Source organism: Protopterus annectens, chromosome 7.part0 (genome assembly GCF_019279795.1).
Source record: "Protopterus annectens isolate FY-2018-M chromosome 7.part0, PAN1.0, whole genome shotgun sequence".
NCBI classification, from domain to species: domain Eukaryota; kingdom Metazoa; phylum Chordata; order Ceratodontiformes; family Protopteridae; genus Protopterus; species Protopterus annectens.
This window is the reverse complement of record NC_056739.1, coordinates 1,618,693,134-1,618,718,307: the sequence shown is the minus strand read 5'-3', so window position 1 is coordinate 1,618,718,307 and position 25,174 is coordinate 1,618,693,134. Positions and strand designations below refer to the sequence as shown.

The window sequence follows — 25,174 nt, the reverse complement described above, 5'->3', positions numbered from 1 at the left end:
ATATATATATATATATATATGTATGTGGATATTATCACTATTGAATGTGCTGCATTATCTGTATGTGATCACCTTGGTGTATCTAGATCTGTTATGGCTCTGTGATAGAGCACATACTGTGTGCTGTACTGATCCCGGGTTATACTTGTGTAGTGACCACTTTTTTGTTTATGGGTATTACAAGGAACACTGAAAACAATGATAGTACAGCACCTTTAAACGTTTGTGTGCACATCTCAAAAGCAGTCAGCAGTGGTGATTACTTTGGAGGATGAGTATGGCTCATATAACTAGCTATAAAATGACAATACTATGCAAATGAGGTTAACATTACTGACTCATCTTTATACACAGGTTGTGATACAGATGCCAAGAATGTATGTGTATACATTGGCAGGTTCAGGACTGGAATATAGTTGAATGCATGGAGGGGTATCCATGTCCAGAAATGGCGATCTGTACAGCCTGGCAGGTACAGTCTATGACTGTCCCACAACCTCCTGTATATGGCTCACACATTCTGAAACTGTGTACATGCGGACACAAACACAAAAAACAGCTACTGCTAACACATACACACAAACATTGCATCAACATTGGGCCATGCAAAAATTGTTGTCCCTCACACACACACACACACACACACACACACACACACACACACACACACACACACACACACACATACATACATAAATTTTGATTGGATGCATCAATGACAGGCTGTGTAAAGAAAACAACATACCCTGTGCATATGATGACGCCTGTGCCACCTCCTGTAATGTGCAACTTTGATGCAGGAACAGGCTAACATGGTGCTGATGCACAGGGTGGCTTTATAGCATTGTAGTAATGTAAAAATGTTGTTAACACAAAGTGTGATATCCTTCTAGGTGTATGTAAGCAGGCATGATGCATGACAGCTATGATCATCAATGTCATATAGTTTACAGCACTGTTAATTACAAAGATGTACTATCCATCCATGTGACATGTAGTTGACAAGTGCTTTAATGCTCCACCAGATGTGTGCAGGCACCAGAACAGTGACTTGAGCAGCACAAACACATGCTACATTAAAGTTTTGGTTTGTGCGTGTGCCTCATTATGGCATTCCTGTTTATGTGTGTGTGCATTTCTGATGTGTGTCATCAGCCACAGTTGAACTGCACATCCAGCATCCACCATTAGGTAACCATGAGCATCGTCTCCATTGCCAAATGTTTTGTACAGCTGCGTCAGATGCCACATATAGGAAGCATTGTAGCTTCCAGGGCAGCCAGCACACACATCCAGTATCATGGGCTGGCCATCACACACAAACTGACACTTGATGGAGGGGGAGCCCTTGTGGTTGATGTAGGCCCTACCACGCTCACTGGCTGGTGCTGTGATGCATATGTGTGTGCATTGCATTGCACACAGTACCTCAGGGTATTCCACTATTGTCTGGAGAAGACACATATTGCTGCCCAACACATCACGGGACTTGGGGAAATATACATGATCACTGACATGTGCTGACATGGCATTCAAAAAATGGTGCAGTACCCTGGATGCTGATGTTTGTGTAATCCACATCATATCACCAGTTGATCTGTGCAAGGTAGCTGTTGCTAGTATTTTTATGGCAACACATACCTTGGTTTCCACTGGGATGGGTTTCCCTCTGTTGGTTCTCTGTGTGAGACGTGGCCTGCACAGCTCAACAATGTTCTGCAGGAGGTCTCTGTCAACTCTTCAGCGCTTCACTAGGTCAAGCCCATGTAGCCCCTAGTAGGTTACCCTGTGCCTGTGCACACTTCTCTGTCTCCTCACTGTGTGTTACTGAGCAGCTTTCACATTGGCACAACCCTCAGCATGTTGCATATGTTGACGTATAATAGCAATGGCAGCCCCTAACATGTTGTTTCAGTGAAGCTTTTGCGGTTTTCACCTCTCTTAGTATACTACAGTGTTGCAGTGTGTCTGAAAAACACATGGTGGAATGTTGTTTGTAGAGTTGTAAGTGCTGTGCTGTGCTGGCTGTGTAATATGCTCATTCTGATTGTTATCACCTGCTAGCTGTGGTAGTTCTCCTTGATTAACTTACTGCTATTTGTTTACCTTCCTTTTCACTTTCTGTTTCCACAGTGAGCAGCGCCATGCATAGGATCACAGAAAAGTACAAATCCGCTCACATGCGCACACACAGGCTTATACATGCTGGCAAACGCTTACACTGGCTTACGCGACATTGCACGGGCTTCAACTATCTCACAGTAGCTTACTCGTTCTACAACGCACGCACACGGGCTGACATGCGCGCACACAGCCTTACTTGGGCTTATAGGGATGCACAGGTGCGAACACACTGTAAGCAGGTTTGCAAGAAACGTCAGCGATATCCATGGCGTACACCGTCAGTTTCTTGACTTTACCTAGGATAACTCTCAACACGCCTCTTCCACTGATGAGTAACTGACAGCAAACATGTGACACTGTTCCAATAAGATTACAGTGTTTTACACACACACACACACACACACACACACACACACACACACACACACACACACACACTCATGATGTCACCTATCTTATACTTTGACACTCCCTTCACTTACACTTATGAGGCTTGCTTCATATGGCATGACACATTGGGATTCACTATCCTTACGCTCATTTGCATAGGATTGCCTACTAATGCTTGCTACATATCTGAAAGTGCGCTTCCACACATAGCAACCAGTACTCAGTAGCCACATTGTCTCCAGCTTGCCATTCACCTGCATGGTAAACTAACTTTTCAATAAAATGAAACATTATATGTATATTGTAATTATCTTTCTTGTTTTGAAAGCGCAGCGCGTTTTCGCGACACTGCGGTACGCTTAAACACAGGAGATCGGGGGAGAACAAATAGAGTTGTATTAATGTCCAATGGACAAAAATGGCACTGGACTTATATTTGCCCATTGGCATGCTTCTCAAACTAAATTCATCCTTTATTTGTAGCTGACATTGCCCCGTTTAGCTACTTGCATAACATTACTCGGTTAACATCTCAGTGCATTTCTGCGCATAACTTTACTGTTGCACGGACAGCTTACTGTTTAACGGATCGCAAATGTTACATCATTTGCATATCTTTCAGCTACAAATGGTGTAATTTGCATATCCTAACATTGTCCGTGCAACATTCGTTTTAGGGGCTGTCTTACACGCCCCTACAGGATATTGCTGAATAGCTCGGCAGACATCTTGCCTTGCTCTACTCTTACTCTGCTCGTACACGACGGCCAAGGCTTCGTGAATCCTGGCCTAAGCGTTGATGTGTGCTAATATGTGTATTTGTGCAGTATGCATGTCTGTAGGTATGTTTTTAACTGCTACATCTGACATTTCTACACAGCAGCTACCACTTTCATCATTTGTAAAGGTGGCAACCCTATATGAACTATATATAGAGGTGTGACATTTGACAAGTCAGCACATACTTGCGGTCAATACTTAACTGAGCACTTCAGCGCTTTTTATACTTGATTGTAGTATTATAGTCGATAATACTGTTTCCTATAAAATGTATCTGTTTCTGATACAAGATATATCACGTTATTACAGCACTACACACAATATATGAAGAAATCACAGGCCAGATGACAGTACATTCCTTTTGCAGGACACACCCGCACAGAGTGTTGTGTTCCTCACCAAAGCCAACAGGTGATAATCAAAACATATTATGCTATCATGTAACTTGTGCTAGACGGTATTTGCGCTTTCTGTCAGTGGCAGACGTGACATGCGAGTGTGGGAGACTGAACACTGTATCGGGGACACTGCATAACACATTGAGGGACACATTAATTTTGTTTATATTAACCATCCACATTGAGTATCACAGGGCATAGGTCTTTATTCACACTTATCGAGATACATGCTGTTTGACTTATACATGTTTGGTCATTTGTCATCACGTGTTTCTTCACAACTGTTCACCTAATATGAGTAGTTCTGTAAATTTACTTACAAATGGGTTACCTTCATACCTCTCAAATGTACACATTTTGGGTAAATGTCCCAATGTTTGACTTATGATTATGTTCCTTTTTTCATTATATTGTGCCTTTCTGGTAAATAAGTGGCAAGTCCGTAACGACTGTGAGGTTAGAAAATAATGACAGACATTAGTAAGTTATACATAATAACCATCAAAACATTCATACTAATGTATAATCTATTATTCTATCAACTTTCCAACTTTGTAAGAGGAACATATTAAATATTCCCTATTTGTACTTATTTTAATATGCCTTTGTCCAAATGTCTTATTTTGAAAAGTTAACAAGTATGGTTACCATCTTAGTCGTAAACATGTACGTCCATGATGATTGGTTACAAGACAGTGATATAATTCCCTAAGTCTTCCCACAATGGTTTACACATTGTACAGTAGATGACTTCTTCATGTTTGGGAGATGTAGGCGTGTGCTATACCCACATAGGAATATTAAGCACTCCCATGGGGCGTGCCTAATAAATCTGTGCCAACCAACACCTAGACACGTAGGCCCATTATTGCATACCCACGATTCCCATACCTGAAACACCTCCACAGTAGTCATAAGACATATTTAATGTGAGCGATAATAAAGTATGAAGACACAAGTAAGCAGTAGCCACTGTCGGCGTATCTGGACATATGTCATACATTCTGTCAACACGTGTTATTACACTTGCACAAGCTACTGTTGCATGTACAGCTATATTGTATTTGCGGATGTGACTACTTTGCATCAATTATCACAAGCTGAGCTAAAAATAAAAAATTTTGGCGTCCTGCAAAGGACACCTATATCCATGTTTAAAGATTAGAACTTGGTGATGTGGCACACAGTTACTTTCCAGACAATTGGTTTTGAAAGCAGCTGTGTATTTACCTTTATTGCATGTCTGTATGTCTATCCATAATAGCTATAATGTAACCTATTTATGTACATGTGTTATATCTACAAGGACATATGTATACATGTTTGTTGTGTATATATAAATTAATGTTGTGTGTGTGTGTATATATATATATATATATATATATATATATATATATATATCTATATATATATATATATATATATATATGTCTGTACAATTTAAATTCATATATTTATGTAGTGTAAGTCTGTGTATATATATCTATACACAATTATATACATGTATATTTAGATATATAAATGACGTGTACAAAACAGCATTCATTTGCTATGCTGTGAGCTGATTACACACGCGCAGGTGCACTTTTATATCCTTATTGTGAGTTACATAGAAAAGAAAAAAAAAAAACAATTGTACATTTGGTATAATTTTTTCAAAATGTCACTTGCAACATTATCCTTGGCACAATATTGTTAACTTTATAACTATATCTGTAGTTATAATGCTTTTTATTTTTTGTTTGTACTCTTTGTACTCTTTTTAATCTTTACTTTCTTGTTATTTCTTTAATGTAATTCATCTTAAACTCTGGAGCTTAACTCCCCGGGCCTCTACTGAAAATGGACATGTATCCAGCTAGACTAGCCCGGTCAACAAATGTAAAATAAAATAAAAAATAAAATAAAAAATATGTTTTCTAAGTGTTTGTGCTTACGTGGCCTTTATTAATTATTACAGCACCAGTAAAATATCTGTAATCCGGTTAACGGACCTATGCGAAACACACGTTCACCTTTACATATTTAAATGTCTTTACAGCACAGACGCATTCATTACACTTTAAAATTATATGTGCTGTAGTCGTAGTTGAACCGTGACTGCATTCACATTGGACGAATGCTCTAACCACTACACTATTGCTGTTCGGACTCATTTATATGCATACCCATACTACATAACTACATTAACATAAGCCTCACGGCTTCACTTACAACACAGCCATCGTTTCTCCTGCTGGGAAAAATGCGGTACTACATATTACACATCCCCTATTCCCGACTGCTGTGGACCCAACCTGCATATGTAATCAATCCAAGGAAATTCAGAGCTCCAAGGCTTATAGTCCTGGCACATACAAATCTTTGACTGACAGGGTGTTCATGTCGTGATCTGGGTTTATGCTTGGTCGCCTGGTGAAGGGAACTACCCTGACCCTGTTCAAATGTAAGACAAAGCACATGGACAGTGTTTGTCCATTTTATACATTTTTATCTATCTTTACAGACACAGGTGTTTGGGCACCTCTCTGCAGCTTACTATGTTGACAATACATAATCCACGTTGGGGGGGGGGTGTTCACATTCACATTAGACTATTTCCTGTATTCATACATAAGAGGATTATTATTTTTTACATGAATTAAATACAGGTATGCAGTAGTTCAGTAAACAAATGTTAAAGTTTGTTACTGTAAATATGTATGGACCTCTGTAATACGCATGGACTACCTTCAACAGTGATAGGGACAACATAATAATGACAAATCAGGGACAATCACAGACACTTGTACAAGTTAACCACTATTGCTTTTACACTTGTTGACAGATTTGGAGCCATCTATTTTCTGCAGTTAATAGCGTATATTACTGTTGAAGATTTGCCATTAGTCATTCAGGTGTCATTCAACGCCTTTCCTACACTGATCACTGTCTTTGTGAGTGAATAACAGGATGACCAATTACTGTACAAATGATCTGACTACTGGTAGGGTTACTATAGTTTCATATGTACACGATGGGATATATGCTGGAAACCGGTTATTATTTATGACATTACATACCCACGTTTAGTACAGGGTTTAGAGCATTCATTATCCTCATATTTTCATACATAACAGCCTATTCCTGTATCAGTTTATCAGATTATTCTGTTTCTTGTACGATTTACATAGGCTCATAACTAGATAGTAGGCTATCTTCCGAAGGGCATTTACAAGCCTAGCCAGAGTGTGTTTCGCTTTCACCACACTTTTACATTGGATGACTGTGCACCAGTATAGTAGGTCACAGAAGATAGCCCATTTAATGTTATTTAAAAGTGCCCCTGTGTAACAGTGACACAGAGGACATCCCAGGGTTACATCTACAGTCTCCCATCCAATCGTCAGTATTCTTCTTGAAAAGGGTCATTGAGGGGCTCTGCCTAACATGGATTGTGATTTTTTAACAGACTGAGGGGAGACTCTGGGTTATGTATGTGTCTCTCCAGCATGTCCTATTTCTTTCTGTGCTGATATTTAAGTCAGTGGAGCGTGTAGCTGTAAGGGATTTGGCTTCCCTCAGGTGGAGCATGGCCATTAATTCTGGGTTGCACATGGCTTTATACGTCAGGCACTGATTGCCTCTGAGTATGCAGTAAGCAACTGCGTAGACCTGCATTTTCTTTAGTCTAGCTGCATAGGGCATCTGTTTGAGTCCCTTAATCCTCTTGGTGAGGTACTGTTGGGGTCTTTGTAGTTGTTGCAGGTGTCGGTTAAGGTACATCCCAAATGGGGCACTGTATTCAATTATGGGCCTGATGAGTATAGGGGCACAATGACCTGTCTTGATTTAGATGTGAACACCTTCATGATAAGGTGGGCTATATATAGAAGGTCCTTCTAAACAGTTTAGCACTATGGTTGTCAAACGAAAGATTACTATCTACACGTGTCCCCACATACCCAATTACTTCTTCCGTACTTAATGGATTACTACCTATGTGGTAATTTGTGACAACTTTGTTTTTCACAAAGGGGATGACTATGCACTTCTTGCCATTTATCTTCAGGCCATGTCTCTGGCAGCAGTTATCCGTCTCTGATACAATTGTGGAATATGCTTGTGTCATTCGGATAGTCAATTATGGTCTCCCGTTTGCAGTCATCTGCGAACTTGGTCAGCCAAAGTCCTCCTGTGTTAGCCTGTACCTCAGAGTAATATACACCAAACAAGAGAGGTCCCAGGACTGAACCCTGTGTGACGCCACATGTAACTGGTTTACAGTCTGACATAACACCTGCAATTCTGACCATGTGGGTTCTATCCCTAGGCCAGTTTGCAAACTATATTATCACATAGGGGTCGATGTTTAAGCTGGTGAGCTTGTTTATGATACCCGAGTGGGGTATTCTGTCAAAGGCTTTCACGAGGTCAATGTAGGCTGTGTGGACTATCTTCCCTTCAAAATAGAAAATCAGTCATTATAGGTTCATACTAAGGTAACTGCCCTTGCGAGCCAGTATAAGCCTAGGCAAGTATCCCTTGAGAGACTCAAACCCTGCACCTTGTGTTTGTATGTCAAATACCTTAACTGTTAGGCCACCCTCCCAAACCTGGTTACATGGAGATATACCAATTTGACGGAACTGGTACATTAAATATAGTTCATACTTATTTCCCACCATCACAGTACATTTGCTATTGTATCATTCTTGTTCAGGACACAAACATTGACTGTCCCTCTCATACTGCTTCTAGTGACAGTCTGCATACGTTACAGCCTTACTCACACTATTTCCATGTGGCAGTCATACCTCTCAGGTGTACATGTTTTCACAGAATGTACAGAATTTTAACTGACATTTTGGTATCTTTTCTAGAAAGCTCTGTACCTTTCGGGAAAATAGCTGGGGTGTTCAGTCATAAAATAATGACAGACATTTAATTTTACGACTCCACATCCTTCACTAACGTCATCGTAATGTAAAAAGTATTATTCTGTAAACATTAAAATTTTGTAAGAGCAATATTAACAATATTCACTATTGTCAATTATTTTCTAATGCCTTTGTTCAGATGTGTTATTCTGTACGGTTGACAGGTATGCTCACCATCTTAGTCGTAAGCATGCACGACCATGATAATCGATTACAAGACACTGATAGAGTCACCACGTGTTTCCCCAATGGGTTACACAAATATCCATTAAATGGGTTCTTCATGTTTGGAAGATTTTTGCGTCTGCTGTACCCACATTGGAACATTAATCACTCCCATAGGGCGGGCCTAATAAATCTGTGCCAACCAACACCTACACACCTAGGCTCATTATTGCATACCCATGATTCCCATAACTGACACCCCTCCACAGTAGTCATAACACATATTTAATGTGAGCGAAATTAAAGTATGAAGACACACCTACGTACTACCACTCTCCACATATCGCGACATATGTCATACCTTCTGTCAACCCCATGTGTTAATACACTTGAACAAGCTACTGTTCCATGTAAAGCTACATTACAGTTACAGCTGTACGTCCTTTGCGTTGATAATTGTAGGTTACACCCTGAGGAATAAATCGAATTTTTGGATCCTGAAAAGGATACCAATATACATGTGTAAAGATAATAACTTGCTGATCTGGCACACGTGTACTTTCCAAGCAATGGTTATGAAAGCAGCAGTGTATTTTCATTTACTGCATGTCTGTATGTCTATCCAGAATAGGTATAACATAACCTATTTAGGTCCATGTGTTTTATCTACGAGGACATATGTATACATACATGTTTGTGGTTAATATACCAATTACTGTTGTATGTGTGTGTCTCTCTCTCTCTCTCTCTATACACATATATATATATATATATATATATATATATATATATACACACACACACATATATATATATATATATATATATATATATATATATATATATATATATATATATATATATATATATATATATATATATATACATATATATATATATATATATATATATATATATATATATATATATATATATATATATATATATACATATATATATATATATATATACATATATATATATATATATATATATACATATATATATATATATATATATATATATATATACATATATTTATCATATATTTCTTTAGTTTGAGTCTGTGGATATATCTCTATACACAAATATATACATCTATATATAGATATATAAATAAACATGTACAACACGGCATTAATTTGCTATGCTGTGAACTGGTTCCACACGCGCAGGCGCACTTGCACTTCATTATTGTGCGTTACATAAGTTGAATAAGTCTGTGCACTTAATTATGGCACTACCAGTATTATATTTGTGATGCAGTTAACAGCCCTATAAGAAACACACGTTCACCTTTACATATTTAAATGTCTTTATGGCACAGACGCATTCATTACATATTACAATTATATGCACTATAGTCGTAGTTGAACCAGGAATGCATTCACGTTTGCCGAATGCTCTAACCATTATGCTATTGCTGTTCTGATTTATTTATATGCATACCCATAGTACATAGCTACCTTAACATTACCCTCACCGCTTCACTTACGACACAGGCATCCATTCTCCTGCTGGGAAAAACACGGTACTACATGTCTGACATTTCCCTATTCCCTAACGCTTTGGGCCCACGCTGCATATTTAATCACTCCAAGGATATTTAGAACTCCAACGCTTATAGTCGTGGCACTTGATTGTCGGGGTGTCCATGCGGTGATCTGGGTTTAGGCCTGTCCGCCTGGTGAATGGGATTACCCTGACCATGGTCAAATGTTAGGTAAAGCACTTGGACAGTGTTTTCCACATGTTTTTACATTTATACCTGTGTTTACAAACATGGGTATGTGGGCAACTGTGAGCAGATTATTATTTAGGCAATGAATAATATGTGCGGGGGTGTTTACAACACATAATCCACGGCGGAAGAGGGGGGTGTTTTCCCATTCACATTTGACTATTCCATTCATACATTCTTGTCCATGACTTAACTAGAATGTCCGGTTCTCTGCACCAGTCAGGAGCTTCAACAGTGCTAGGGACATGTTGATGACATATCGGGGACAATCACGGACACTTGTTCAAATTAACTGATATTGCCTTGACAGTTGTTGACAGAGTCTCAACCATATATTGTCTGCGGTTCAAAGCATATATTACTGTTGAATATTTAACATTATTCATTCAGCGCCTTTCCTACAATGATCACTGATTTTGTGAGTGATTAAGAAGATGACCAATTATTGTACGAATGCTTTGACTAATGGTATGGTTGCTACAATGACATATGTACACGATGGGATATATACTGGACACAGATGATTGATTATAACAACACATACACACGTACAATACAGAGTTTACAGCTTTCGTTATTCACATATTTCATACAAGATAGACTGTGTCAGTTTATTTCCCTCTTCCGTTTCTTGTATGATTTACCTTGTTTACATCCAGATATACCTATTTTAGGAAACTGTTACATGAAATATGGTTCATACTTATTTCCCACCATCACAGTTCATTTGCCAGTGTATCATTCGTGGTCAGGACACAAACAGTGACTGTCCCTCCATACTGATTCAAGTGACACTCTGCTTACGTTCGAGCCTTGAGCACCCTATTTACATGTGCCAGTCATACCTATCAAGTGTACATGTTTTCACAGAATGTACAGAAATTGAAATCACATTTTTGATCTGTTTCTAGACATCTCTGTACCTTTGTGGGAAATAGCTGAGGATTGCAGTCATTAAATAATGACAGGCATTTCAATTTTAGACTCCACATCCTTCACAAATTTCATGTTAATGTAAAATCTCTTATTCTGTCAACTTTCCAAGTTTGTGAGAGCAATTACTAAATCTGTCCCTATTTGTCCAGCTATCATTTTATGCTTTGTCCAGATTTTGTTGCTGTAATAGGTTGAGAGGTGTGCTGTCAGTATGTGATTGAGTGGAATATATTCTGTTGATAATTCATGTGGGGAGACCTGCATGGTGGCCAGGTGTTATGCATGTCCGTGCAGAAAATGAACAGTACCGCGACTACACATACATCTGTCCAGATGTGTACAGTACTGGACATCTCGTTCTGTCACTTTATTTAGGAATGGGTTATCTTTACAACTCTCAACTGTACAGAGTTTGCCTACATGTCCATTACTGTCACTTATAATTGTGTTACTTTATTATTAATATTGTGCCTTTCCGGTTAAGTAATGGCAAGTAATTACAGAGTGCTAGGGTACGAAATTATGGCAGACATTTTATTGTACAATTACTAACCCCCATAATATTAATAGTAATGAATAATCTATTATTCTATCAACTGTCTAGCTTCGTAAGAGCAATATTTACAATTTTCCCTATTTTCACTTATTTTCAAATGCCTTTGTCCAGATGTCTTATTGTGTATAGTTGACAAGTATGCTTACCATCTTACTCGTAAGCATGTACGTCCATGATAATCGATTACAAGACTTATATAGTCAATACATGTTCTCCCAATGGTTTACACAAATATCCATTATATGGGTTCTTCATGTTTGGGAGATGTAGGCATCTGCTATACCCACATTGGAACATTAATCACTCCCATAGGGCGGGCATAATAAATCTGTGCCAACCAACACCTACACACCTAGGACCATTATTGCATACCCATGATTCCCATACCTGACACCCCTACACAACAGTCATAACACATATTTAATGTGAGCGAAAATAAAGTATGAAGACACACTTACACACTATAACTGTCCGCATATCGGGACGTATGTCATACCTTCTCTCAACCCCATGTGTTAATACACTTGCACAAGATATTGTTATATGTACAGCTACATTCTAGTTGCAGCTGGACATCCTTGGCGTTAATCGTTGTTGGTTGGCACCTGAAAAAAAAAATCGAATTTTTGGATCCTGCAAAGGATACCAATATCCATGTTTAAAGAGTAGAACTTTCAGATCTGGCACACTGTTACTTTACAAAGTATGGTTTTGAAAGTAGCGGTGTATATACCTTTATTGCATGTCTGTATGTGTATCCATGATAGCTATAATGTTACCTATTTATGTCCATGTGTTATATCTACGAGGACATATGTATATATGTGTCTTGTTTATATATGAATTACTGTTGTATGTGTGTCTCTATGTATATATATATATATATATATATATATATATATATATATATATATATATATATATGACAAAAAAGAAAAAGTTGAGAGACAATTATTCCTGATATCAAAGAAAATACCCAGTTCGAAGACAGCAGACAAGAAGCAAGTCAGTCAATCACCAAATACCAGGCACTTGAATGTAAGGAATATAATCCAACGACCAAATAAAACAACAAATTTATTAAAATGTGAGCGCTTTCGCGGATGTAACACTCCGCTTCTTCAGACAGTGTAAAATGCATTGAATTCAGTCACCTTAAATACACTTAATTGGAATCATTATTCAATTAATGTTCAAATCAATTAATCCATTAAAACATTCCTTATCAACTACAATTAAAGGTCTGAATAGTCTAAATAAATAATCTAAATAAATACAGAGTATATTCTTACTATAAAATGCAAAAAACATGTACATAACAAAGATGTAAAGATAGATAAATGATCAATGTTTAAGTATTCTATTTTTTAGCACAGGCTTCAAAGAAACAGTTTCATTTAAGCCTCTACCCCTGTGGGCGCCTAACCTAAGGATCCACTGTTGCTCTGACTTCTCTGTTTCAATATTTTTTTTGTTGACAAATGCTTGCATCATACACCTTGATGCAAGCATTTGTCAACAAACATTTTTTTAATTTTTTCATATTTTAGATATTTGCAAGGTTTAATATAAAAGCAAACTGATAGTTCTGTGAATAGATTTTTTGTAGTCAGCATTTCATTGCAGTTCTTGAATATGCTTTTTAAAAGTTTTTACAGTTTTTAAATATTACACACTGTACCATTAATGGTTATTATAACTATATTTTAACACAGTCGGGTTACAATGTGAAAGCCAACATATTTTCAAATTTGTTTTAAAGTTTGGACTTGTTTGTATGACAGTATTATCTTCAAAGCAATTGTAGCTTTAAGACTTAATTGTGTTTTAAGTCATATAACTTAATTGATAACCTTATATAAATGGATTCAATTCATTTGTACATTTTATCTTGATAAAGCTTGGTACTGAGCCAAGAGAAAGCGCTTGATGTAATTGTGTGTCCATCATTATATGAGATTGAAAGCTTTGCAACGACCCTACGTTCTTGCTCCTCTTTCCGTGGATTTGTGGTTTATTATTCCAGTATGCATACACCCACACACATATTACACACACTCCCATCCATCACTTCTTTGGTTGCTGTCCCATGGCACGGTCAAGGAAACCCATTTCATAACTGCATATGTCCGGTACCTGTATGGTTGTGGGGACTACTGTGGTATTTTCAATGTAGACATGCTGAACAACACGCATATGGGTACGCACACACACTTTTTTTTCATGACATGTTATGTACACCCAGGTAATTCCTATTCAACATTGACACATATGGACATGAACGGCGTGGACCGCATATGTCCGGTGTTTCCTGACATACTATGGATATTGTTAGTGTTACCTCCTTTTCATGTGGCTGTGATGGCATATGTTACAGACGGTCTCCAATTGTATGACAGAACACGTATGTACATACTGTACCACGGGCGCTGCTTTTATTCTATGCATACATGTTGGCTTAGTTTTGAGACAGTTTATATGCTCCGTCCGTTTCATTTACTTGTTTATTATATTTCTTGTTATATGTTATGTTCAATACGGACATTTGTTGTATGTGATTATGCGATGTAGGACAGATTTATGTTATACGGTCGCAGGGTACTTTACACTTGTACTGGTTTTACTATGGCCACAACTGACCAGCTGTGTACTATCACTACCAATGTGGGAGTGCAGCTGACCCTAGCAATTGGGTAGGGGTGTGTATTGGCGGCGCGCTGACATACTTGCACTTCACTTTCACTGGGTATCACTACGTACAATAGGGTATATTAAGGACACACCACTGTCGGTTTCATTAGTCCCACGGATGTCGCCTCTATATTGTCTGGCGTACATTTCTGAATTCTTCTTAAATTTGTGTTCCCTGGCGCTGTCTTACATACTTTCCTCCGTTTCATTATCCACGGACACTGATAGGTGGGATTACTATTGCAGGCAGAGCATAATATTAACAAGTTTCGGTTGCTCATCGCCTGCCGACATTGACACGCCTCCTCGTGCAACACGGGTACGCCCCATGCACTAGTGCACGAGTCCTATGCATGTGGATGTAGTGGCAGCGAGCCTTCAGTAATATGCATATGGTGCTACAGCGCCATATCAGCACCGCACAGCCGGCGCAAGACTTACGCCGGCCTTGCGCCGACCTTCATGAATCCGGGTGTCTGCTCAGAACTAAGTGAAACAGTAGTAAATCAAAAGTCCATATAATTAGCAATCATTTAAACTGGGGGTTGGGGGACATTTTCCAAGTGCTCTTGATTATGTGGAAAGCACTGCACTTAAAGACACAGTGTTCACAAAGTTCCGCAGTTCTGTATTAAGAGTGTTGTCTCCACTTTGCACATTCTGATTGGCTCATATACAGCAAAAATAGCTAACTGGCATACAGATAATATGAGACAATCATAGGTCGACTACTGATGCAAAGCAAGCCAACCAGGAGAAGCAGAAAAATAAAACAATCAACAAGCAACTTCCAGGCTACAGTTTTCATGCTGCTTTGATGTCTTTAAAAAGAGTATTATGGGGAGCATTTTACTTTTCTTTGTAGATTTAAGGCAACAGTGTTTTTTTTCTTTAAGAGAGCAGCAGTATTAGGATTCCAGTGGTTCCTGGCATGAATGGATTACTTTGGCATCTGGCAAAATTTTGGGGACTGCAGCAGTTCAACTTCAAGCAAGAATGTCAGGATCATTGAACAGAACAGAAGACTGGTGGAGAGTGGACCACAGTACACTGCGCAAACCAGTACTCACAAAATGATCTGATTTTTTTCTATGAGGAAGCATATCTTTGGCTGCAGGTAAGCGCCTAATTTTTAGTCCAGGTTTTGCTGGTACAGTGGGGAAAGAATAGGCAAACTTGTATATTTTTACAGTTTGTGTTCTATAGGATGGAAGAGTTCTCTGCTGTATATTTGGTGGGGGGGGGGGGGTAGGCAACGTCTGACAGTTTAGCGTTTTTTTTTTTTACAGGGGTAGGGAAATTCTAGCAGCTTTTTTAAAATATAAAATACAACCAAAGCAGAATAGGAAAATAAAAATACCACAAAAAACACTGATGTAAGCAATTTATAAATTGCTGACATCAGTGGTCTTTGTGGTATTTTTATTTAGCTTTTTTTCTAATGTTTGCATTGTCTGTAAGAAGGCAGAACAGTTTACTAATAACTTAAATTAGGAGCTCACATAATAAAACATGTTGAGTTATTTTGCTGAGTAACATGACTCAGTATTATTTACCATGAAAATCAGTTAAGTCTTTTGTGTATTATAGCTTATTGTTTTTTTTTTTTTTTTTTTTTGAGGAGGATAGCAGAATTCTCTGCTTTGCATTTGGCTGGGGGATTCTGGGAACTTAAGTGCTTTATGTTAACAGGGCTGCAGCTCGACCACCCCTTCCCCACTGTCTGTAGGAGGGTAGAACAGCTTACTAATAGCCAACATGGTTTTCACTGGATGGCAAAAATGAGTTGCTTTATACTTACAAGTATTTTTATGCATTAATATGACTCAGTATTTACTGTGAATATCTGTTTGTGTGACTGACTCTTAATTGGTAACTTCAAGGAACACAAACATTTTCAGACTCAAAATGAGGAATATTCCTTATAACGAAGTACACTTGAGAGGTATTGTTTAATAAATCATATGAAATGTAATTGCTCAGTGGAAAAAGTGCATATGTTATGAGAGCTCAGTCTTATGCAGAACTGCTGCTTTTGCTTTCTGATTGTAAGTGCATGATTTGTCATTGATTGTATACTTAATTATGGTAGTGTTTTTCTGATTAAAAAAGAAATTGTTTACTTCGGTTAACCCATACTGTTTTTTATACAAGAATTTTACATGTGTACAGTGTTAAACTGTAAACCTAGCCACAGGGGGATGCACAAGCCAATGTATTTCTTTGTGCCGGTCCCAAGTCCAGATAAATGGGGAAGGTTACATCAGGAAGGGCATCCAGTGCAAATTTTTGCCAGATCAAATATGCGGTCAACAATACAGATTTCCATACTCAATCAGTCAAGGTCTGGGTTAACAATGAGTGCCTCCAGCACTGCTAGCCAACAGGGTGCTGGTGGAAATTGGGCTACTGCTGGCCAAGGAGAAGAAGAGGGTGGAGAGGCATGCCCGGAGGCATGAGGACAGCAGGAAGGTTAGGAGTGTGGAAGTGAGGGTACGAACTTTGAATGTTGGCAGTATGACTGGTAAAGGCAGAGAGCTAGCTAATATGATGGAAAGAAGAAGGTTGACACATTGTGCGCGCAGGAGACCAGATGGAAGAGGAGTAAAGCCAGGTCTATTGCAGGCTGGTTCAAATTGTTCTACCATAGTGTGGATGGGAGGACAAATGGGGTAGGGGATATCCTGAAGGACAGTATGTCAAGAGTGTTTTGGAGGTGAAAAGAGTGTCAGATAGAGTGATGTTTATGAAGATGTGTGATGATGAATGTTGTTAGTGCATATGCTCCATAAGTTGGGCGTGTGATAGATGAAAAAGAAAAGTTTTGGAGTGAGTTGGATGAAATCATGGAGAGTGTACCCAAAGATGAGAGAGTGGTAATTGGAGCAGATTTCAATGGGCATGTTGCTGAAGGGAACAGAGGGGATGTGGAGGCGATGGGTAGATATAGTGTTAAGGAGAGGAATGCAGAAGGTCACATGATAGTGGATTTTGCAAAAAGGATGGACATGGCTATGCTGAATAAGTATTTTAAGAAGAGGGAGGAGCATAGAGTGATGTACAAGAGTGGAGGAATTTGCACAAAGGTGGATTACATCTATGCAGGAGGGCCAGACAGAAGGAGATTAGAGACTGCAAAATGGTGACAGGGGAAGACGTAGTTAGGCAGCATAGGATGGTGGTCTGCACGATGACACTGGCAATCAAGAAGAGGAGGAAAAGAGTGAGGTCAGTGCCAAGGATCAAATGGTGGAAGTTGAAAAAGGATAATTCTAAGGAGGAGTTCAGGGAAGAGTTAAGACAGGCACTGGGTGGCAGTGAAGAGTTACCACACAGCTGGGCAGCCACAGCAAAGGTGGGAAGGGAGACAGCTAGAAAGGTGACTGATGTGACATTTGGAGAGCGGAAGCAGGACAATGACACCTGGTGGTGGAATGAGGAAATAAAGGACAGTATACAGATGAAGAGGCTGGCGAAGAAGAAGAAGTGGGATTGTCAGAGAGATGAAGTAGACAGGAGTACAAGGAGATGAGGCATATGGTGAAGAGAGATGTGGCGAAGGCTTAGGATAAGGCGTATGAAGAGTTGTATGAAAGGTTGGACACTAAGGAGAGAGAAAAGGACCTGTACAGAATGGTTAGATAGAGGGACTGAGCTGGGAAAGATGTGCAGCAGGTTAGGGTGATAAAGGATAACGAGGAAAACATGCTCACAAGTGAGGAGAGTGTGTTGAGCAGATGGAAAGAGTACTTTGAGGGGCTGATGAATGAAGAGAATGACAGAGAGAGAAAGTTGGATGATGTAGGGATAGTGAATCAGAAAGTGCAATGGATTAGCAAGGAGGAAGTAAAGGGCTAAGAAGAGGATGAAAAATGGAAAGGCTGTTGTTCCAGATGACATACCTGTGGAATCATGTAGGTGTTTAGGAGAGATGGCAGTTGGGTTTGTAACCAGATTGTTTAACAAAACATTGGAAGGTGAAAAAATGCCTGAGGAGTCCAGAAGAAGTGTATTGGTACCGATTTTTAAGAATAATGGTAATGTGCAGAGCTGTAGTAACTACAGAGGGAGAAAATTGATAAGCCACAGCACAAAGTTATGGGAAAGAGTAGTGGAAGCTAGGTTAAGAAGGGAGGTGATGATTAGTGAGCAGCAGTATGGTTTCATGCCAGGAAAGAGCACTAAAGATGTGATGTTTGCTCTGAGGTTGCTGACGGAGAAGTATAGAGAAGGTCAGAAGGAGTTAAATTGTATCTTTGTGGACTTAGAGAAAGCATATGACAGGGTACCTAGGGAGGAGTTGTGGTACTGTATAAGGAATTTGGCAGTGGAAGAGGAGTATAGGATATGTACAAGGGCAGTGTGACAGCGGTGAGATTTGCAGTGGGAGTGAAAAATGCATTTAAGGTGAAGGTAGGATTAGTTCAAGGATTAGCTCTGAGCCCTTTCTGATCTGCAATGGTGGTGGACAGGTTGACAGACGAGATCAGAAAGGAGTCCCCATGAACTATGATATTTGCGGATGACATTGTGATTTGTAGTGAGAGTAGGGAACAAGTTGAGAAGACCCTGGAGACGTGGAGATACTCTCTAGAAAGGAAAGGAATGAAGTTCAGCAGGATTAAGACAGAATACATGTGTGTGAATGAGAGGGAGGACAGAGGAAGGGCGAGGGTGCAGGGAGTAGAATTGGCGAAGGTGGATGAGTTTAATCAACAGTTCCGAGGAATGGTGAGTGTGGAAGAGAGGTGAAGAAGAGAGTACAGGCAGTATGGAGTGGGTGGAAAAGAGTGTCAGGAGTGATTTGTGACAGACGGGTACCAGTAAGAGTGAAAGGGAAGGTCTACAAGATGGAAGTGAGACCAGCTATGTTTTATGGGTTGGAGATGGTGGCACTGGTCAAAAGACAGGAGTCAGAGCTGGAAGTGGCAGAGCTAAAGATGTTAAAGAGTTGCATTGGGTGTGACAAGAACGGAGAGGATTAGAAATGAGTATATTACAGCTCAGGCTGGATGGTTTGGAGACAAAGCCAGAGAGGTGAGAATGTGTTGGTTTGGACATGTGCTGAGGAGGGATGCTGCCAGGTAAGAGAAAAAGAGGAAGGCCTAAGATAAGGTTTATGGATGTGGTAAGAGAGGACATGCAGGTGGTTGGTGTGGCAGAGCAAGATGTAGAGGACAGGAAAAAAATGGAAATGGATGATCTGCTGTGGCAAACCCTAATGGGAACAGCCAAAAGAAAAAGAATAACATGACGACAGTGTTAACTCTTGGTTAATATATACTTCAACTTACTGACTGTGCTTGAAAGACCACTACAGCTTGGAACTGTGGAAATTGTGTTTTTGTGCAGTGTGAAAATAGGGTTTCCACACTGACCTCTTAAGAGGTTGAGACCTATGAAGGGAGACCCGAATTATCCATTTCTTCTCCTTCCAATCAAAAAGAGAATGTTTGCATCACAAAGGCATGTTCCTGACAAACATGGAAAGCCAAACTTTGTTTGAATGTACAAGAGGTTTGTCCAACACAAAATGCACCAAACTAAGACAGTTTTTAAGGAAATTTTGCATATTTAGTTATCACAAGGGACAAACTTTAGGGCAAAAGCTCTCAAGCATAAAACTCTACAAATACACAAGCAAACTTAGATGTCTTCAGTTGAACCATTATATGGGTGTTCCCCTTGTGGCAACTGCGGCTATTTTGCACATATTTTGAGACAAATGTTTTACATTGGTAAATACGACTAACACATACTAATTCACATTGCATAACACGCATTTCAGATTGGGTCATTAACATGGCAGTGAGTGAAGCATCCCATGCTGGACAAACCTCTTGTACCTCCAAAGAAAGACTAGCTATGCATTTGAGTGACATTAGGTGTATAAAGGAATGCAGTGGCTTATTTAAACACCTCTCCTCCCACCCCTCGGCTCTTTTTACCTTTAATGGAATGGTAGTGTGGGTGAGAACATCCCCTTGGGATGGAAACACTCCTTTTAGTATAGGGAGGAGAACCATCAGATACCTAATTTGAGGGGGATCTTTCCCCCCAGTTTAAATAATTGCTTATGCTGTAGATTTTTGAGAATACTTTTTCACCTACTTTTTGGGGTTGGGGTTGTGCTCACCAATATGACCCTCTCAACAAATTACAATACTTCTCTTATTCTTAGCAGTTTAACTGAAATAGATAATACAGCCATCACAACTGTTGGCAAGATTGTTTCCATATCAATTCACTTCTATTCTTATAACCACATCTGATTGTGCTGCAGGAGATGGTGAGTGACTAGCATTTCATCAGGGAAGGGAATGAAGTGGCTCACAGCAGATTCTTTTTCCCATGGGAGGGAAAAGCTGCTGCTCAGCTGATAACTGTTGCAGACTCGGTGTGCAAGTATGCAATCATGCAACATTAAAGAATGAAAATGTCATACTGTGGATGTATGCAAAGGAGAGAATGTACCCCTCAGATACTAAGCATAACACACCTTTAGGAGAAAAAAAATGGTATCTAGCTGGATGGGTAGCCATTTTGCAGGGCATTTCCCAGATTAGTCCAATCAGCCCTGAATAGGACTTAAGATTATTTGATTGGTTGACTGACTGTACCAAGACAGTAGATGGTGATGGAAACCAAGGTCAAGATAACCATTAACATTTTGTAGCTGAAAACAGAGAGGTATAGGAAGGCACAGAAAATGTTACTAGGATATATATACAAAAATTATTTTCATTTTACCTGAAATATAGATACCAGTGTTACAACTCCATAGTATCTGCAAAGCAAAAGAAAATATTAGAAATGACAGTCTAGATAATTCCATATTGTTATACTGTGCTTCTGGCAGAGCATTTAATAGTCAAACTGTTAAAGTAAATCAGATAATTGCTCAAATAAGTGACTATATTATTATTTTTAAATGCATCATTCTCACAGCATTCAAACTAGAACAAGGGTCTTTCTGCATACAAATATCAAGTTGGGAAACCTTGCTATACTGAAACACTTACCAAAATATCATAAGTTGACATTTTTGAAACAATTCCTTCTTTCAAAATGTAACTACAGTGAAAGGGAAGATTTAAAAAGTGCACATATCTAGAAATGTTGTTATGTACTGTGCTATTAATTAAAAGAGAAAAGCTATACAAGGTACTCAACATAACAGTGCACACTTAGGACAGTGAAACTCAAAGCAGTATGGCATATGGGTTTCTTACTAATTGTAGTTCATCCTGCTGTTTCTAGCAATACGTGTGCAACTCTGGCAAAAGGCATTTGTCTAGCACTGTTGCTGCAATAAAGAGGCAGCATTCGTCTAGCACTACTGTTGCATAAGCCTGTATGAAGCTAATTTGATTTAATGACATCTACAGATATTATTTCAAAAACCTAAACTAAAACTTAAACCCAGCAAGTGTAAATACTCATAAGTACATATTTATAATTGTCAGTAGAAAACTGGAAAGGAGGGAGAAGTGGGAGATGATCATGACAGCTTCCAGAATCTCTCTAAACATTTAACATGAAGAAGATAGTGCAAATGTGTAGGTAACTTACCATAATGGCAAATGTTTGAATAGATCATTGTTGCAATACTGTTAATACATGTGACTTTCTCTGCAAAAATCCTATCCATTCAGCCAGCTTTTCAAAGCTTAGGATCCTTCCCCTGTGAGGCATATGCCTGCCCTAGATACATGCCAGTGTGTAGAGGTACATTTGTTAGTACCACATGCAGAGCTTTCTTGGCCTGATATTAATAACAGTGGACTTTGTAAAGAAGTGTGTCAACTCTGATGTATTAACATTAACAGGAGGGTGAACTTAGATAATACAGTAAGATTTTTAGTTGGAAGGAAAGAAATTAGGGTATACCCCACACCAGATGAAAGGAAAAACTTGAAGAGGGTACCCCTACATGGGATGGAAGGGGTATTGGTACTGCAATATATATTATAAAAACTGTATTTGAAGATTTACCATTAAGGCAGGTACCACAACTGTCCTATGCACTTCATTAGATCACTGTTGAAATATTCTTAACATCTGGGATGACTCACAAAGTTTGGTCAAATTGAGAGGAGGAAGGGAGTACTCCCTCCAAATTTAAGATGTCATGAAGGAAAGCCTACACTGAACATCCAGTTTGTGATGTTTAGTAACTGTATGAACAGAGGATTAAGTGGCTGCTTTAAAAACAGTTTTAGATTTGACCCCTTGGATAAATTCCCTGAAGTAGCTAGTACTCTGATTGAATGGACTTTAACTGTCCCTGGGAGCTGTTTTCCATGGCTGCATTACAGATCCATCTGGAAATAGTTTAGAAACTGAAAATACTAGTTTCTTACCAGCAAATGACACAAACTGATCAGAGATGAAACTATAGTTTTTTTGACTACTGCCAATTGTCCCCAATCTGATGCCCCTCAAAAACAGCTCTTCTACTTGGATGTGAAGGGCAAACAAGAATATGTAGCAAGCAGTAGATGCTACACACTGAGTATTATAGTGCTCATGCAATACTGACTATTATTTCTAAATGATGGTATGCACAGAAGAGCGACGGCAACCCTAATACTTTCTGCACAGGGGAGCTACCCTTCTTCATTCTATCCTAGTTATGTTATCATAAGTTCATAGGTGTGTACTACGCTAATGGCCCTAGAGCCCTTACAAGCCTAGCCAAAAGAAGTACCCTGGCATTGTGCCGCCTGACATTAGTTCCCAGTGCCTCTATCAAGTAGACCCACTGTAGAGATCCCAGGGGTGAACTTTCTATTTCCCTCCCACTCATCAAGATTTCTCTTGAAGAGGGCGAGTGAGGTGCTCTGCTTGAGATGTATGGGAAGTCTATTCCATACAAAGGGCAGTCTCTGGGAATACCTCTCAAGTGTGCCTCATTATAAGGAACGTATCTCATTTGTGGTCTTAAAAAGTTCATGTTTCTCAAAGTTCCACATTGAAAGAGTCTGTCACACATTCAGTGTTAGGAATTTTTTTGTAAGTGAAATCCATAGCAAATAGAAATTAATCATATTAATTCATTAAAGGATCAAATAGAAATTAATCATATTAATTCATTAAAGGATCTTCTTTATAAACCAGCATATTTGTGGTAATGAGAATGAAGTATCTGGAGTGTGTGGTGCGCAGGGATTGGGATTTCTTTACATGTAGCATTTCTAACAGAGCTGGATCACACTTGGCTTTGTAAGTCAAGCAGAGATCGCCTCTAAGTGGACGATATGAGACAGAGAATAGCTGGAGATTTTTGAGTCTGTCCATGTACGACGTGTGTTTAAGGCCTAGGACCCTCTTCATGAGGTACTTCTGTGGCCTTTCCAGTTGCTGCATGTGTCTAGTGAGGTACATGCCGAATGGGGCATTATACTCAATGATTGGCCTAATGAGGGAAGAGTAGAGAGAGATGTTGACCTCTTTCTTCCTGGATGCAAAACCCTTGGTAATGAGATGTGCCATGTAGAAGGACTTTCTGACCACAGTGGTAATGTGGTGGTCGAAGGAGAAGGTTGCTGTCAACCTGTGTCCCCAGATATCTTATAATGCCTTCAGTATTCAGTGGGCTCCCATCAATGTGGTAATTAGTAGGAATAAAGAAGTTATGTACTCACCATAACGTTCCATCTGAGTAGGTAACTTCATTTGTCAGCAAACTGTGGGTATCGGATCCGAACTGGATGCGAGCCGGCAGCTTTCCAAGCTAGAGATCAGAGCTCCAAGCTCCTCCCCTTACCCATAATACCCTGCTACCTCCTTCCAATCCTCAGATCGCATTTGCCCAATTATACAATTTCACAAAGACAAAACAACCTGAAAAAAAGAAATCCTAACCTAAGGTTTAAGAAACAGGCTGAAACCATCCTAGGGTCCAGGTAACCAAAGAACCAGGTTAGGGGGAAGGAGGGAGGGTCGGTTGCTGACAAATGAAGTTACCTACTCAGATGGAACGTTATGGTGAGTACATAACTTCTTTATCTGAAGTAGTTAACTTCATTTGATCAGCAACCTGTGGGACAGAATCCCCAGCTACCAAAAAACTTGGGAGGTCCTCAAGGAAGGATATTCCGGAGCACTGCAGAGCCAAAAGCTGCCCTTCCTCTGGATATCAAATCCAACTTATAATGAGAGATAAAGGTATGCGAGGAAGCCCAAGTAGCCGCAGAACAAATGTCATCCAAGGGAACTCTTGACCAGAACGCAGCAGAAGTAGCCATAGAATGGGTAGAGTGAGCATGAACCCCTAAAGGCTAAGGCAGGTCAGATATCTTGTATGTAAGCAAAATGCAGTTAGAAATCCATCTGGCTAGAGTCACCTTCGACACTGGCTTACCTAAGAAGGGTTTTGCAAAGGAAACAAAGAGCTGCTCACACTTCCGGAAGGCAACTGTTCTGTGCAGGTAAAAATGTAACTGTCTATGAACATCTAACAAATGAAGTT

General features: G+C 39.3%; 1 protein-coding gene across 3 annotated transcripts in view; it reads right to left on the bottom strand.

The window, feature by feature from the left end:
* The window catches only part of NPRL2 (NPR2 like, GATOR1 complex subunit), a 1,906,629-nt gene that overhangs the window by 1,235,095 nt on the left and 646,360 nt on the right, over nt 1–25,174 (bottom strand). For all 3 annotated transcript variants that reach the window (XM_044078165.1, XM_044078164.1, XM_044078163.1), the window contains exon 7: nt 21,451–21,487. In XM_044078165.1, the coding sequence (XP_043934100.1) occupies nt 21,451–21,487 (37 nt within the window). The remainder of the gene's footprint in view (nt 1–21,450; nt 21,488–25,174) is intronic.